The sequence below is a fragment of the Balaenoptera ricei genome, chromosome 16 (assembly GCF_028023285.1).
Source record: "Balaenoptera ricei isolate mBalRic1 chromosome 16, mBalRic1.hap2, whole genome shotgun sequence".
In the NCBI taxonomy this organism is placed as follows: Eukaryota; Metazoa; Chordata; class Mammalia; order Artiodactyla; family Balaenopteridae; genus Balaenoptera; species Balaenoptera ricei.
The window spans coordinates 32081888-32099549 of NC_082654.1; the positions used below are offsets into that span (position 1 = coordinate 32081888).

Genomic DNA, 17662 nt, shown 5'->3' on the forward strand with positions numbered 1-17662 from the left:
GTGGAGCAACTAAGCCTGAGCGCCACAACTACTGAGCCTGCGCTCTAGAGCCCGCAAGCCACAACTACTGAAGCCCACGCGCCTAGAGCCCGTGCTCCACAACAAGAGAAGCCACCGCAATGAGAAGCCCACGCACCACAGCAAAGAGTAGCCCCTGCTCACCACAACTAGAGAAAAGCCTGCATGCAGCAACGAAGACCCAACGCAGCCAAAAATAAATAAATAAGTAAATTTATTAAAAAAAAAAATAGGAAGAGGGTAGATTTGCATCTGAGGAGAGTTGGAAAATGTCTCTGGTGGTCTGGCTTATTGCTTCTTTGTCTGACCATCACGAATAAACGAAAGCTCAGACAGAGTGGTCATGATGAAGAGTTGTTCTAATGACTTGGTTAACCCCACAGACCCACAGAGGGAGGTGTGGAGCAGAGTAGTAAAGGAGATGGGAGCCTTATCTCCAAGAATTGGGATGAAGCGGAGGAGGGGAGGGGAGCAGGGTGCAGGAGAGATCCATAGAGCCTGAGGGCCATCTAGTTATCCTTCCATACAAGGCACTGCTCTCTTCCCTAGGGTCCACAAGAGGGAGGCATTCCAACTCTGCCTGAATCTTTCTAATAATGGGAGGCTTTGATACCTCCAGAAGCTGCCCATTTCCTAATTGTAAGGTCTTTTGAGGGCAGTTCTTTCTCTTTTTTCCCTCAGCTTTATTGAGGTATAATTGACCAAAATTGTTTAAATTTAAGGTGTACAACATGAGGTTTTGATATATGTACACATTGTGAAATGGTTACCACAATCGAGCTAATTAGCATACAATGGAATATTATTCAGCCTTAAAAAAGAAGGCAATATTGTCATTCACAACAATGTGAATGAACTGGGGGCATTATGCTAAGTGAAATAAATCAGACACAGAAAGACAGGTATTGCATGATGTCACTTATATGTGGAATCTAAAAAATGTCTCTTAGAAGCAGAGAGTAGAATAGCAGTTACTAGGGGCTGGAGGGTTGGGGCAGTGGAGAGATGTTTGTCAAAGGGCACAAAGTTTCAGATAGGTGGGATGAATAAGTTCTGGAAATCTAATGTACAGCATGGTGACTATAGTTAACAGTACTCTGTGGTATACTTGAAATTTGCTAAGAAAGTAGATCCTACTTGTTCTCACCAAAAACAAAATGGGGGGAAGCGTCAAAAGTTCTTTATTTTCATGAGCTTAAGTCTACCTCCTAGCAGTTTCACCCATCACTGCTCTCTGGAAAGATGTGGAGCCACCATGTTGGTCCTTCTCACCTCCAGGATCACGGGAGGGAGGAGGCAGGAAGGCCATTTGGCTAGAACATCACGGTCACAAAATTCTCAAATTCAAACTTCCCATGTTATCTCTAAATAAGGACAGTTGCAGAATCATAATGGCAGGACCAAGAGAAGATAATGTTCACACTAATACATCTATAAACTGTGCCCAGTACAAAATCACACAGCTTGTGGAACACTATTGTTTTTTATATCAATCCTAAAACTCTCTCTTTTTTAAAAATAAAGCCACAAGCACAGGGAGATCAGCTCGGTGTTTTGTGACCACCTAGAGGGGTGGGATAGGGAGGGTGGGAGGGAGACTCAAGAGGGAGGGGATATGAGGATATATGTATATGTATAGCTGATTCACTTTGTTATAAAGCAGAAACTAGCACACCATTGTAAAGCAATTATACTCCAATAAAGATGCTAAAAATAATAAAATAAAATAAAGCCACATTTTTATTGCAATATGGCCATTTTTGTGTGTGGAGCATTTGATTTAAAAAGCAATGCTTTCAGGGGGTTGCTGTGCAACGGGTACAAAGTTTCAGCAGAGATCTGCTGTGCATCGTTGTGCCTGCCACACAATACTCCATTAACAGTACTCTACTGCACACTCAAAAATTCATTAGTAAATGTGATGTGGATCATAGACTTCCGTGCAAAAGTTAAAAAGAATCAGGGTTCTGAAGGAAAACAGGAAAATATCTTTATGTTCTTGAGGGTAAGCAAACATCTCTGAAACAGAGCAGGGGTGCGGGGGCACTAACTATAATGAAAAGATTGATAATTTGGATTTCATTGAATATAAGAACGTATATTCATCGAAGGACATTATCAAGCAATGAAGAAACACGCTACCAACTGGGAGAAGATATTTGCATTTTATGTATCTGACACAGTGCTGGTGGGGTGTCTGACAGAGCTAAATCAATAGCTATCCAGCCTCTGACCCAGCAATTTCACTCCTAGGTGTATGCACAAGAGAAATGAGGACATATATCCACAGGTACAAGAATGTTCATAGCCAAAAACTGGAAATAATTCTAATGTCCATCAACAGGAAATGGGTAAATAAATTATGATACCAATGGAAGAAAAATTGCTAAGAGGGTAGATCTCATGTTGTGTTCTTACCATATTTTAAAAAATCAATTTAATAAAATTAAACAAATAATGTATAAATGTGAAAAAAAATGAACAACAATGCTCCATTTGGCTCTTTTTTGATACAAAAATTTCATCATGGCTGATATTCACAGTACAACTCATTTGGTAACCATAAAACTCCTGTGCTTGTTCAGGATGTACCTAAACCAAAAGTCATGATTAACAACAATTTCTTTAAGGACATATGCAGGTATCAGGAACGAACATGGAGATAGTTTAATAATTTGTTGACACCCATGAAAGCAACTTAATTGGCTTTCCTTTTGGGTATGGTAGGGAGGTGAACTTATTACAAGAAACTTATTACCCTGTACAGTGTTATGTGTGTGCTGTTATATTTCAGAAACCAATGTGGCATGTGAATCCTCAAGCCTCAGGGAATTAAAACCAAGTATGATTTTAAGTAAAACTGAAACAGGGTTTCACCCCTGAATCGTACTTTCAACATGTTCAGTTAGCTTACCCTTGGCAAAATGCTAAACTATTCCCATTGACAAGTCCATTCATTGTAGCGCTGCCACAAGGGATACATAAAGCCTGGGTTTTTCAGCTATAAGTATGATAGGAAGGCATTCCTCGAGTTCTACATAAAACAAAAGCATTAAATAGTCGGATGGCCATCACTGATGGATTGAGAGAGTAATAGCTGCTTCATTCATCTGTCTGGAAGAACCCAAATAGGAAGAGAAAAATCCAGTTTACAAAGCTGGGGACTTGGGAGCTACTTGGATCCCAAGAGCATTCGGTGTCCGTTGATAAAGGTTTTCATCTAAGGGAAACACGGCTTTGCCTCCCACTTTCTCTCTAAGTGTTGACAGCCTTTACTATCATTCTGAGCCATGTTTCATACTTATGTATATTTTAATACTTATGTATATATTTCTATGGCATCTCTAGAGCTGGTGTACATCACGCTTATTAAGTGTGCACTTTCAGAAGCCCAGAATATGAATATGGGTCTTTTTTTTTCCTTAGGCCCTTTTAGTTCCTATGTGGCATCTTATAAAGCTTATTAGCAATTTTTTGGAGGCTAGCAACTTTATGAAGTTGGGGAATTCTATGGTAGCATTGATGTGAACCACCAAGAATTGATTTCTTCCTCTCCTCTTGCTTGTTTCTTTTCATCACTTAAACAGAAGATAGCTGTTTTCTTTTTTCTTTTCTTTCTGGTCTCCTCTTGTAGAAGATTCCCTTACTTTCATATGATTAAAAATGTTGATGACGTCCTCATTCTTTGTAACTCAGAAGCTATAGTGCTCAGAACTGTGGCTGTGACTTTCTTTCAAATCCCAGTTATACTGTATTTCTATTGCATATTAAAAATGAACATTTAAATCACACAATTTTTGACCCTGTTTTTTGACATTTCTTGATTGAAAAAAATATACCAGGACCCTCCATAAATAGAAGTGACCAAGCCACCTTCAACCTCCGTGAGGCCCTGCCAGACTTTCAGATGCCTGTCTCTACACTCTTCTGGGTTAAGGAGTCTTGGTTGGGTAGATAAACCCCTGTCTAGATTTCCACCATTTCCCTTCTATGTCCTTGTGTCTTACAGTTTCTAAAGCAGATCCATATTTGTACCAACCAACAGCTCTAATTCATTCAAATATTCTTTACTCCCCAACCCTCCAAGTCAACTTTCTCTCTTGGATTCCTCACCCATACCTCTTACCCAGCCAGGACCCAAATATCTGGAAGGGTCAGTTCAGTAAGAACTAGATCAATGGTGCAACCAGGTTTGACAGTGGGATAAAGGAATGACAACAGCCTTCATGCAGGGTATATTTGCTCTGTGCCAGGCTAAGCGCTTTGCCTGTAAGATCTGATCTATTCCCCACTTACGTACCGATGTTACCTCCCTTTTATAGATGAGGTAACGAAGGCTCAAAGATTTTAACTAACTTTCTCAAGATCACACGACTGGAGAGTGCCAGAGCCAGGATTTGGATCCAGGTCTGTCTGATTCCAAAAGCTTGGGCTTTTAGCCATAGCATGAAAAGAGGCCAAACAAGAGACCAGCTCACCAAGACTGGAGTTGACGTATGAAGTACAGCAGACAGATCCCTTCCACAACCTGACCAGCCCATGGCAACAACATGAGATTTTTTTAGGAGAGACAATTCACCTGCTTTCTGCATTCTTGTGAATTTCAAGGTTTTGTCCGACCTTATTTTACTCAGAGATCTGAACCCCATCCTGAACCATTTCTCAGACGTCTTCAATCCCACTCCAAATACAGAAGTAAAGAGCTGAAACAAAGGGAAAGGCATGCCTTTAGTTTCTAAAACAATCATTATGTCAATGAAATGATACTTTTCAAGGTCAAGCGATTAAGAAAAGGTGTAAACAAATCTCTGACCTAGTTTCTCCCGAATATGACAAGCAGGTGGGCAATGGTAATTTTTCAGAGGCATTTCTATTTCAGCAGGGTCCCTTCCTGACATATGTTATTACTAAATGAAGCAGAAGTGCGGAGCCAGCTTCTGGCGCTGCCGAGGGCTTCCAGATATCCAATAAGGATTGCCTGCACTGTCAATGTGTGACAACAGGTATCTGTACTCAACCCTTTGCCAAGAGTGCCTTACACACACTCATGCGTATTCATCCTCACAATTTAAAGAGGGATGCACGTGTAGGTTGCATAAATTCTCCACCATCACACAACTGGTAAGTGTCAGAGCCCAGACTCAACCCAGTCTATCTGCCCTCTGAGCCTGGCCTTCTGCCCTCGACCACAGTTTAGCCTGAGCATCACTTCTGAACCCAAGGGATTGGTAGGTGGAAGTCTCTGGCCCCTGCAACTCCAAGGTAGGGAACATTGGGTGGTAACAAACCCTGCTTCAAAGCAGACAAGGATTCAGTGAGGAGCAGGTTTCTTAAAGAACAGGTTTGTTTTGTCTCACAGTCTTAGTGTACCCAGGAGTGACAGACCCTTGGGAGGTAAGGTCATTTGTGTCTCACCGTAGCATGGCAATAAGCCCAAGCACCCATATTTATTTAGGCATCTGCTTCCTAGACCACTGCTATGGACTGAATTGTGCCCCCTCCTCCCAAATTCGTATGTTGAAATCCTAACCTCCAGTGTGATGGTATCTGGAGATGGGGCTTTTGGGAGGTAATTAGGTTTAGATGAGGTCATGAGGTGGGTCCTCATGATGGGATTAGTGCCTTTATAAGAAGAGACACCAGAGAGTTTGCTCTCTCTCTGTGTCATGTGAGGGCACATTGAGAAGGAGGCCATCTGCAAACCAGGAAGAGAGTCCTAACCAGAGCCCAACCACGCTGGCACCCCAATCTCAGATTTCCAGGCTCTAACTGTGAGAAAATAAATATTTGTTGCTTAAATCACTCAGTCTGCGACATTTTGTGATGGTATCCCAAGCTGACTAACACAACCACTTAGAATAAGTAATAGGATTAACTGAAAAACCATTTTTGATAAATACATATAAAAATCACGTACTTTGAAGGACTGATATCGTTCATCGTTTAACACAGCTTTAACTTCAGAACTTTCTCCATCTTCAATAATTTCCTGCATGAACAGTTGAAAAATATATTACATTAGTGATGTTAACTGCAGTCTAAGATTTTCAAATCCCCAGATCTAGTAGCTTAATTTTTCATGAAATACACCTGTTGTATACAGGATATTTCCTTAGCTGATCTGGAGAAAACAAGACATTTCCTGCTTGAAAAATCTCAGGTTATTATATTTCCAAGGACCCCTTTACAATCCTCAAGGAGGAAGGTACAGAATGATTAGGGTCCAAATCTACAGAGCACCAAACCAAAAGATTCACTGACAAAGGTGTGTCTAAATATTTGAGATAGTTTTCTTTTCAATGAATATAAACTAGCTGAAACAAGAGGACTTTTCATCTGAGTTTTCTTTTCAATGAATATAAACTAGCTGAAACAAGAGGACTTTTCATCTGAGCCAGTTAATTTTGGACCCACTGAAAAGCTAATCCGGGTTCAAGCCCTTATGATGTCTAGCTCAGAGCCACCCAACATCCTCTAAATAGAGTTGGGATTATTTCCCTTGAATAATTTACCTTGAGCTTGACTATATTGAAACTTACTCTTGGATGACCAATTTGCCTTGCTGGGGAATCCTTAAACATCATTATATAAATAACTACTCATCCCTGGCTCTCTTCTTAGAATATACAGGTAGAGATGCAGAATCAGCTCCACTGCCCATCACCCCCACCACCATTCTGGAGGGCAATGTCCCCTGAGTGGAAGTGAGGTTCTTCACACAGCCTGTGTTCGAAGTCATAGCCTCCTCTCCCATTGAGCTTTTAGGTCACTAGAGTCTTTCACTGTGATTAATAATATGGGAGAGTTATTTTCCCACTAGCTGACCCCACATAGCTCCAGGAGAGAAAATATTGGAGTGTGAGTTACACATGTATATATGTGTATCTATCTATCTATGTAATATAGATGTTATATAATATATATATCTATATAATATATATTAGAGAAAAAGGAAAATAAGTCATGAATACCACATCTATATAGTTAACAGGAAAATCCATTAACTGCATCTCTCTCTCTCCCTCCTTCCCTCCCTACCTATCAGGAGTTGGGACGAATCACCTTTCACCCTTACCTCTATGACATACTTCACTTTGTCCCCCAGGCAGGGAATTCCTTCTGTATCCTTCATACTGATGATTGTGAAAGGCAGAGATTTAAGTACAGAAGCTGCTCTCATAAATTCCAGACAAGAGACTTCATTTTCTTTAAACTCATAATTTTCAGCCAATACCTCAAAGGCATCCTGAAGAATAAAACCAGATGAGCAAAACACAGTCTGTTTCCTAGCCCCTAGCCCCCGAGCCAGCAGTCACTTGCAAACACCTCTTGCTCTCTGTTAAGTATTAGAACACCTCGTGACTATTTCCTCAAAGATCAGGATTGGGTGTCCTGTACTTTTGCACCCCTCCCTTGGTGGATGAGCGGAATTGAGTTGAAAGGACAGGCCACAGAGTGCTTTGTAAGGAAACTTTGAGTTCTCTGCCATTAGATATTCAGGAGTGATATAGCTATAAAATGATATTGTGCTCACTGCATCTTCCTAGTTGTTACTTGGCATGATCCTTCCCTCTTGGCTGACTTTCCTACCAGCCTGTGACCAGGATTCTGTCTTGATCACTGGGAAGCCCCATCTCTTATCTCATACGTGAAATATAGTCAGCACTTAGCATAGGCTTGTTGAATGAATGGGTATAATCATAAGTGGCACAAACCCACAAGCAGGGTTATTTAAGGTAGGGGGTTATTTAAGGTAGGGCACGTTTGCATTTCTGGCAGAGGAGGAAGCAGCTGCAGCTGTGTGGCATGATGCTCAGTGTGCCCAGTAGCTACAATTTCCTGGTGCTCCTTGCACACGTGGGGCTAGGAGACTAGAAAGGAGAAGTTTTGTATTTGATATACTAATGCAAGTTTTATCTATCTGACTACTGACTCTAGGCTGGAGGACAAGCAGTTATAGGCTTGTTCGGGTCATTTGAAACATAATTATTGAACTTCAGGGCTGAATTTAGAGATGATCTAGCTAATTCCTTTTTGAGCAGATGAGGAAACTGAGGCTCAGAGAGAGGAATTGACTTGCCCCAGCTAGTTAACATCAGAGAGGCTGAATCCAGGTCTGCTGACTCTCAATCCTCTGGCTTCCCAGCAAAAGCTGTTTATGCACAATTGCTATTTCTATGTAATTTGCTCTTACTGTGTAGTGGACTAATTACAGTACATATTTGTTTTTTCAGAATATTTGCCTTTGATAACTTTTGCGTCTATTAACGACAACTCCCGATAAATAGTAACCTACTGTCTCTAAAGAATGTGCTCTGAATATATTTGTCTATTTCCATGACAAAAGGAGAACCATTCTTGACAGAAAGAGGAACCAGAGATCAGGTTAGGGGAGTGGGTAAGAGTGTGAAAAACATTCCTAGATTTTCAGGAATATTCATAACTTAATTTGGAGATTCATGGAAAGAAGCAGAAAGCCCTGCATTTGCTCTAGGTGTTGTTGTAAATCTCCATTACCGTGAATATGTGGTTCCAGTTGTTTAAAGTGGTTCTTCTCTGACACGCGTACTGAGAGATCTTTTTTACAGCAAGTGGTGGAGTCTTCTGGAAGCCTGGGTTGGGAGTAGCTGAATAGTCTGTTCTCACCTAAACAAATGCATAAGCATCCATTTTAAATAACAAATAATAGTGGTAATAATAATAGATGTGTATGAAGAAAAAGGCAGTTTGATGGCAATTGTCTCTGGAAAGAGAATAAAATTATAGGAGGCTCAAATTTTATGTTATATGCATCTCTAATATTTGAATTTGCTATAATTAACATGTATTATTTTTGCAATCTGAAAAAATAACATGAAAAAAAACTACCAATTAAATATCATTTTTCTTTTCTGTGAACTTATGTAGTTATGGTCCGTTGGTGATGGGTGTGGAATTAAGAGCTTAACTTTATTTTTTTCTTTATGAATGATCACAGTAAGAAAAAAAATAAGAACCTTCTACTTTTCTGACTGCTAGACATCAAGACTTCAATATTTTGAAATATTTGTGTATAGACTTGTTTGTAAAAATAGCTACCATTTATTAAGTGCATATATAAATCAGGCTCTGTCTTAAGCACTTTACATGTGTGTTATTCTAATCCTCATAACCATCTTACAAGATAGGCAGGCACTATTGTTCTTATAATGTAGAGGAAGAAACTGAAGCTCAGAAAAGCTAAGTGACTTGGCCAAAGTCACACAGGGAGTAAGCAGAGAACCTGGGGTTTAACTCAGGTCTGTTGATTCTACAGCCCATGTTCTTATCATAAGCAAAAGGCAATGAAAATCACATTCGTGACACTTACAACAAGCTGGTGTTTTCCTGTAATCTCCACTGGTTTTCCTGCTCCCATACTTTCTATCAGCCAGGAGACGTCGAGGAGTTCTAGCTGTGAGCTGGCTCTTACGTTCTGTACCTGAAGCCAGTCAAGAACCTCTGAACCAGAGTTGTTTTCTGCCACAATGTGGGTGACAGAATCACTGCAGAATGCAAGACAAAGTTACCAGCTGAAGGGACTTTTGAAATGAGAAGCTCTCCTCTTTCCCTGAGGTGTTTCAAAGCATTCCATCTGATGGAGAAAGACGCACAGTAGACCTGACCATAGGCACGGAGAAATAGGCCTCCATGCAAGGGAATTCTACTTAAATTAGTGTAACAACAGTGGTCTACGTTACATATCAGATGCAAGAAAAATTAAGAAAACATTAGTAAGATTGTGGTGTCGATGGAAAACCAAGGTCCAGAGAGGATGGAGGGTAAAATCGTTCTTAAATTAGCACCTTGCACTCTGCCTGTGGCTTTGATGTGCCACTTCCTTTTTATTTGTAGAGGGCTTTAACCCAGTGCCTTTCAAACTTATTTGTGACCCACAGTTAGAAACACATTTTATATCATCACCCCAAATAGAGATAGATGTAGATGTCGATATGCTTATAACATCCCACTAAATTGATCTCACAACCCATTAATAGGAGGTGACCAGCCTTTGAGAAATATTGTTTTACATGTTTTTCAAAGCACAACCCTGTGACGTATGACCCTGTATCTTTTCCCTAGTAAGTACTGAGCACTTACAATGTTTTTCAGCACTGTCCAAGTACTTTACATACATTATCTCATTTAATACTCACATAGCTCCTCAAGTAAATGTCATACTAGTCACACTTCAAAAATGAGGAAACTGAAGAACAGAGAGGTTAAGGACATCCTGAAGGTCACACAGCTGGTAAATGATATTTATCCTTTTTGACTGTCTTTTCTGGGTCAAGTATGTTATTTCTAGTTTTTAAGAAGTCTTCACAGTCAGCATTATATCATTGGAACTAATAATTTTTAAGGCTCCTTCAGTTCAAATAGTCTATGAATCTGGGAAATAACAATAGAAAATAGCGTACTTAGGTATCTAAGAGAAAAAAATAGATTTTCTCTTCTTTTTCCCACTTCTCTTGCTTGACTTCTTCTTTCTCCTTCTCCTTTTCTTGACTGACTCTTGGATTCACTGGGTATCTTTTGGTTCACTGTTATATGTGCAGCCCTAGGTTTCTTGTGGTGGTGATGGGTACCAAAGAAGAAAAGGGAAGTCTCTGGGCATCAGTATCTTATGTTAACAGTATGTTATGATAAGACACAAGACATGGGCAGGATCTGCAAATGGTACACAGAGAGGGAAAAGAATTTGGTGTGGGCTGGGAGAGGTGGATGGCTTTGTGGAAAAGCAGGATTTGTGCCCTGTCTGGGTGGATGGGAGGGATAAGGTACCTGGTAGACAGAACTTTTGGTCCTCCTGGAAGAAAAGGTTCAGAGGAAAGGAAGGAGAATGGCCTGTACTGGAGCGAAGAATTCATGTTGGGAAGTAGTTGTAGCTGTGTCTGAGTACCGCATTACAGAGGGTCTTGGAAGCCTGGTTGAAGAAGTTGGATCTTGTTTTGTGGGATTATGGAGCCACTGAAGGCTTTTGTGAGCAGGACATGGATAGCGTTGTCGTGTTATTTTAAAAGACTAATCTGTTACACACAATGATTTGGAAGGGCGAGTCATGGGTTGGGGAAAGGTGGGGAGCTACTTAGGAAGACAAATCACTGGACCAGATATAAGATGACTTTAACCCCACTCTGGTTCCTATAGCTCTAGAAAGGAAGGCAAAGAAGACATATGACGGACAGCTGGCATCGCCTATAAAAGATGGTGTGGAGAATAGACTCAAATATGACTCCAGCATATCTATCACACTCAAGTATTATCACTTTTGGTAAAAATAGGGATTTAGGAAGTCGCATCTCTTTGGGGGAAGGGGTGGGGGAGTGGAATTGAAGTTTATTTCTGGCATGCTGCATTGGAAGGATGGCTGGAGATCAGAGCTGAGACCATCTGGATGGCAGAATGTGCAGCAGGCCCAGGCAGAAATAAGTCAGGGTAAAACAACCTTTTACAGGGGATGAGGGAAGACGGCTAGCTGCTTCCCTATTCCAGCTCCATATAATTCCAAAGATTATTTATGGTAAACTTCTTGAAAGATTGTTTATGTCAAGACTTGAACAATGAAAGAATTAACAGGACTACATAGTAAGTATTATTCCTTCTATATTTCTGCCCTTTGAAGGGAAATTTTACTATTACATTATTTATTATAATAGTTATTCTTATTATTATAAATAGGGTTTTGTCTAAACCTCAGAGGGAGCAGGCTGTGCTGAGGAGGAGCTCTGGGGCTCAGCGTCCAAATTTAGACCCTTCACCATCCACTCTTGTACCATCATCCCCCAGTGGGGATATCTGAGCTCACCCTATTGGATGGGGACCACATTCGTCTCTTACTGAATTCATATCAGCATATTTGTGAATATAGGCTATACATCATATGAAGGAAGACTCTGATTTAGACTTCCAACCGCTGCTCATTAAGCAACTAGCAAACAAAACAAAACAACAACAACAATAAAGCACATACAAAAACAAAAAATCAAACAAACATTTACATTGTGCTATTCAGAGTTCAGTACTGTTTGTCACTCGTTCCCACAAAGTAAGAGCTTGAAAGTCAGCATTAGGAACTTTAACATCATCACAGTACAGTCATATCTTAGAGATCTTGCAAGTTCGGTTCCAGACCGCCACAATAAAGCATTTGTTCACTTTCTGTTCTGAGCCCTTAGCAGATAGTATTACCAAGAAGGATCACCCCGTCTGGTATGTTCTGCTACCAATGTCTTACTGCTGTGTTGTGGCAGCCATTTGCTGATACAGTGGTTTTCTCTCTGCTATGAAGACTCCAGTATTGAAAAGACTAATAATATTTGAATATTACCATGTGCCAGAACCATGGTAGGCACATTTCATACACTACCTCATTAATTGTCAATAACACTATGAGATAGGTATGATTATCCCCATCTAAAAATAAGAAAAGAGAGCTTTTGAGAGACATTAAAAATTCACCCAGCTAATAATTGGTGGAGCTGAAATTTGATCTGAGGTCTGTTTTAATCTAAAATCTCTGTACTGGGGGACTTCCCTGGTGGTCCGATGGTTAAGACTCCATGCTTCCACTGCATGGGGTGCGGGTTCGATCCTTGGTAGGGGAACTAAGATCCTGTGTGGCACGGCCAAAAAAATAAAATAAAATAAAACCTGTGTGCTAGACCACACTGAGCTGCCCCTCTGTGACTTTGTGCTTAATTTCATGGCTCTGGCGAGAGCAATTCCTTTTCTCAAAAGGAACACCATCAGGATGAGTATCATCATCATCACCACCACCATCATCATCATCACGAGGAAGATTCTCTCCGAAGTGCAGAAATAGAGATGGACTAACACTTCCTACATGACACTGTTAGACACTCTCTCCCTGCTTCTGTCACATAGGATTCATGTTTTGATGTTTTATGTCCAGTATAATATGGGCTACAATAAGGACTGTCCCAGAAAGTCTGAAAGAACAGTTGCTATGGCTACACACCAGGATGGAGAAGTCACAGAGGGGATGTCAGGCTCCCAGAGCTCTGGGTTTTGCCTAAACTTCCGAGGGAGATAGATGTGCTCAGGAGGAACCCCCGGGGCTCCTCTTCCAAATTCAGGTCCCTCACCAGCCACACTTACCACCCCCTGCTCCTCCACACCATCTCTCACCTAGGATATCTCTGGACTCAGCCCTGCCTCTAACAGAGACATTCAGAATGCCTAGGGATGTGGGGGAAGGGTGCTGTAAAACAATCAACAAACAATTAAATACTGGTATATACGAAAGAAAAAGACTAGAGAGAAACATTCCAGACAATCAGCAAGAATAACAATACGCGCATGCGCGCGCACACACACACGCGCACACACACGCGCACACACACGCACGGATATATTCTTACTCAATCCGCCCAAGAGTCTTATGAGGTGGGCAATAAAATTTCAAATGAGAAAACCAAGCCTGCAGAGGTTACATGAAGCCAATATTCAAACCCAGGTGTTCATGGCTCGAGCAATCTCTTAACGTTCTGCTAGACTGTGGTTACACCCCTGTGCGAGGTTTTGTTTGTTTTAAGCATTTTTCTGTATTTTCCCATTTTCTGTCATGAACCATCTTTCATCACTTTTCTACTTAAAGGGAAATTCATACACATGAATTTCATTTAAGTAGAATTTCATTCTACTTAAAGGAAAATTCATACACATGAAAATAAATACACATGAATGTCATTTTCAAGGGCAAATCAACCTGGGATTGGGGCTGAGGTAGTCTCTGCCTTGGCCCCAAAGACCTGGGCTTTCTTCGTATGATAAAAGGTGGCAGCGAGCCTCAGGCAGCCATCTTCAATCTTTTCTAAAGACCCCAAGGCAGTGCTGAGATGGCTGTTCCTGAAATATCAGTGGATTCCATTCTTTAAGTGCATCTAGTTTCTTAGCCATGACCAATTAATAGTGCCTTGGACTAGGTCTGGGAGGCTGTGAACCAATTACAGTAATCCTGAACTAGGATTTGTCCTTCAGCTTCCCACGGGGAAAACCATGCAGGGTCCTCTTCTTCAACTGGTGCTGAACTGAAATGTGCTTGACTTGATCCTTCGCATCCCTAAGGGCAGGGACAGTGTTATAATCTGCATGGTTATAATCATGCCTGGCGCCCAGCTCATGGCCAGATTTATAGTAATGGTCAATAGAGAGCCCACTAGTAGAATGAATTGATTAATCTATAGCTCTAAAGGAAAGTTTCTAAAATTCTAGTGTCTACTAGAGACACACAGGAAGGTGGACTAAAATTCAGATGCCTGAGCCTTATTACCAGAGATTCAGATTCAGTAAATCTCACCTAGAGCCCAGAAATATGGATTTTCACAAGCTCCCTTGGTGATTCTGACATAATCAGTCAGTTCTAGTTATCTAGTTGGTGCACAACCAACAATCCCAAAATGTAATGGCTTTGAAAATGAACAGTTTTGTTACGTCTCGCAATTTTGTGGGTCAGGAATTTAGGCAGCTCAGCTGGGCCATCCTTCTGTTCCATATACAGCTGATGGAGGTACTGATGTCCCACACAGCCTGCGTGTCTGGCACCTTGGTGAGGGTGGCTGGGAGGCTGGGCTCAGCAGCATCGATCGACCTGAGCACCTTTAAGTGGTCTCTCTCAGGGGGAACTCAAACTTCTTACCTGAGGCTCTGGGGTCCAAGGAACAGCAGAAGCCTCAGGGCCTTTTATGAGCTAGCCCCCAAAGCCACATAGTGTCACTTCTGCTGTACCCTATCGGGTACACCAGCACCGCCCCCCAATGCAAGGATAGGGAAAATAGTCCCTGGCACTCCATGGGGGCCACCATATTTCAAAACCACCTCACAGCCCAAGAACTCCACCTTGTGAAACGGTGCTATAGAGAAAGATCGCTCTTTACCTGCCCCAGCTTAGATCTGATCCCCATGCTGGACTTGGGGCTTAATTACAGCAATGTTTCCCCACATGGTACTCATTTCTCTGCAGGCACATGAGATAATTTTAGGCAGTACATAACTGAACATTTCAAAAGTTTATATGTTTATTAAATCTATATGTTTAAATTATGTATATCAGACCCATGGTTTTTATGATTATTATTCCTTAAGATAGGGCTAAATTACAATGATTCCGTTTAGGGGCAATTAAAAGAAACACATTAGATATATAATAATACATATGGTAAAAAGATATTATAAGAATCATGAATGTGGCCCTCAGATGTCCAGAAAGCTCTAAACTGAAAGGTTAACTCACAAATCTCAGTTCCGATTTTTTTTCTCAGATACCAGTATCCCTGATCTTTCTGTCTTTCTTTCCCCAGTTGGTCCTGCCTCTTGATACAATTAGAAGAACTCTCCATGAGGAAAGAGGCAGCCATCCTTCTTTGCCAGGAGCCAGACTGACACCCCAAGCTCATTCCTGCAGTCCTCATGGATGGCCACCTCCTTTTTTCTTTGTCTTTAAAACTCTTTTCTTTCCCTGGAGAGGGCATTCTTTTTTTTTTTTTTTTAATTAAAGTATAGCTGATTTACAGTATTGTGTTAGTTTCAGGTGTACAGCAGTGATTCAGTTATTTTTTTCAGATTATATTCTATTATAGGTTATTACAAGATATTGAATATAATTCCCTGTGCTATACAGTAAATCCTTGTTGCTTACCTATTTTATGTATAGTAGTTTGTATCTGTTAATTTCTTAATTCTTTCCATCTGACATAGGACTTAGTTTGTAAACAATAACTTTAAATTGTTATTTATAGTTGAGCAGAGACATTCACAGTTTAAAAAAATCCTCTTGCCAATTTCCCTAGCAACTGATCTGTTTCAGAATCCCTGACACCAAAAAATCAAGGTAGTTTTATTTGGTTTTATCGCACACTCTTACTAGCACCAGTAAAGCCAAGTTTCTATTTCCAGCCCTTGATATACTTAAGACTGAGAGGGTCTTGCCTTTATTTTTTGACCCACAGTAAATGAGACTGTGAACATTTTCATTAATTTAAAGTCCACAAATTTTGAAATATAAAATACTTTGGACCAGAGCAGGACTGATTTTTACATTGCATGCGCTTGAACTCAGAAAAATAAAGTCTTCATTACTTTGCTGATTACAAAGGTAATACAGGTGCATTGTAGAAAAAAAAAATTAGAAAAAAAAAATTTAGTGACAAAAATTACTCTTGGTAATCATAAGTTCTTTTGGTTGGTTTCATATTCACCAGATAAATCATTCTTTGAGCAAATATTTCCTGAAGCCTACTCTGTGTAAGAAAATTGTCAAGGGTATGAAGATGAGGTCTACACAATGGCCCAGATGACGCCCTTGCCCTTGTGAAGTCAGGGAGGGGTAACTGGATGAGATCAGGAGCAAACCCAAGTGGAAGAGCCGGGGGCCAACCCTAGGCCATGGATCACACCTGTGTCCACGGAGGAAGTTTCTTCCTCTAGGAAGGCTTCCAGGGGTTTAGGTCTTAGATGCAGAGAGGTGCAGGGAGGAGCCATTCAAGGTTGGGGGAGAAAGAGTGAGAAAAAACCATAAAGAGAAGCCAGTGAAGATGTGTTTGGACATTGGACCTAGAAGAGGCCTAGAGATGGACCAGTTCAACATCGTATTTTCTAGAGCAGGTAACAGCTCTTTCATCTGGTGTTCAGTTTATTTTGCAAACAAAGACTTTTAATATTTTTATTTGAGATACCACAAATTTGAAGTGATCAGACATTGTCAAAGATAAACAGAGCTGGACACTACTGAAAGCAGTAAGAATAGATTTTATTCAGTAATAACTATTGCAATAGGGAAGAGGGTCCAGCATGAATGGAACTCAACTTTGAGGGAACAGAAGTCAGGAGACCTTGTAAAGGCTGGAGTGTGGGAAAGGCACAGAGAGGCATTAAGGGGGTTGGTCCTTGTGACTTGGCCACCTGGATTTGCTAATTGCTGCTTATTCAGAGGAGAAAACGTCTGGAGTCTTTGTGACAGGAGGCAGTGGTGCAAGTTAGAGCAAGGGGCCCACTGAAGTTAGGCCTTTACCTTCCCGCAGAGACCGGGGGTGAGAATTATCTCCTTGGATGTTTGCTCTCAGGTCCTTGAGAAGACAGTTCTGGGTGGTTGGAAGATTTACATCTCAAAGGGGCAGAGAAAGGGTTTATAATGGCAAGGTTTCTAAAGTAACTGCTCTAAGAGGGGGTTCAGGGGTCTATCTGCCTATTGCCGGGTTTTGGCTGGAACAAATAGTAAATTCTCCTGGTAACCTTGAGCTTTCTCAGGCAGGCATTTTAAGGCTGGGCCAGGGGTACAATCCTAGGGACATGGCCTTAAGCTGCTAGAAGCCACGCTAGAGTTTAGTCAAGGAAAGAGTCTTTATCAACATTCAGGTGAAAAACCACGGATTTGACTACCAGGAAATTCTTTGAAGACGATAGTTGTGGGATACTGAGTGAGGCAGAAGGCACATTTCAAAAGTTACATAGTGAATGGATGGAAACCAAAATGACACAAGAAGGCTCGAAGTGTTGGGTAGGAAAATGCTAATTTTTTAAAAAAGAGGAAGACGAGTACATACTTGGAAAATACATTATGCTACCCTTTCATGCTAGGTGACAACAAAGGCACAGTTCCTGACTC

At 40.9% G+C, this 17662-nt stretch overlaps 1 protein-coding gene across 1 annotated transcript in view; it reads right to left on the reverse strand.

Annotated features, from left to right (window-relative positions):
- DNTT (DNA nucleotidylexotransferase) overlaps window positions 1-17662 on the reverse strand; it is a 36149-nt gene that overhangs the window by 14857 nt on the left and 3630 nt on the right. Inside the window, exons 2-6 of the mRNA XM_059899875.1 lie at window positions 9368-9542; window positions 8536-8664; window positions 7094-7264; window positions 5936-6007; window positions 4598-4721 (exon numbers count right to left, since the gene is read on the reverse strand). Coding sequence (XP_059755858.1) covers window positions 4598-4721; window positions 5936-6007; window positions 7094-7264; window positions 8536-8664; window positions 9368-9542 — 671 coding nt within the window. The remainder of the gene's footprint in view (window positions 1-4597; window positions 4722-5935; window positions 6008-7093; window positions 7265-8535; window positions 8665-9367; window positions 9543-17662) is intronic.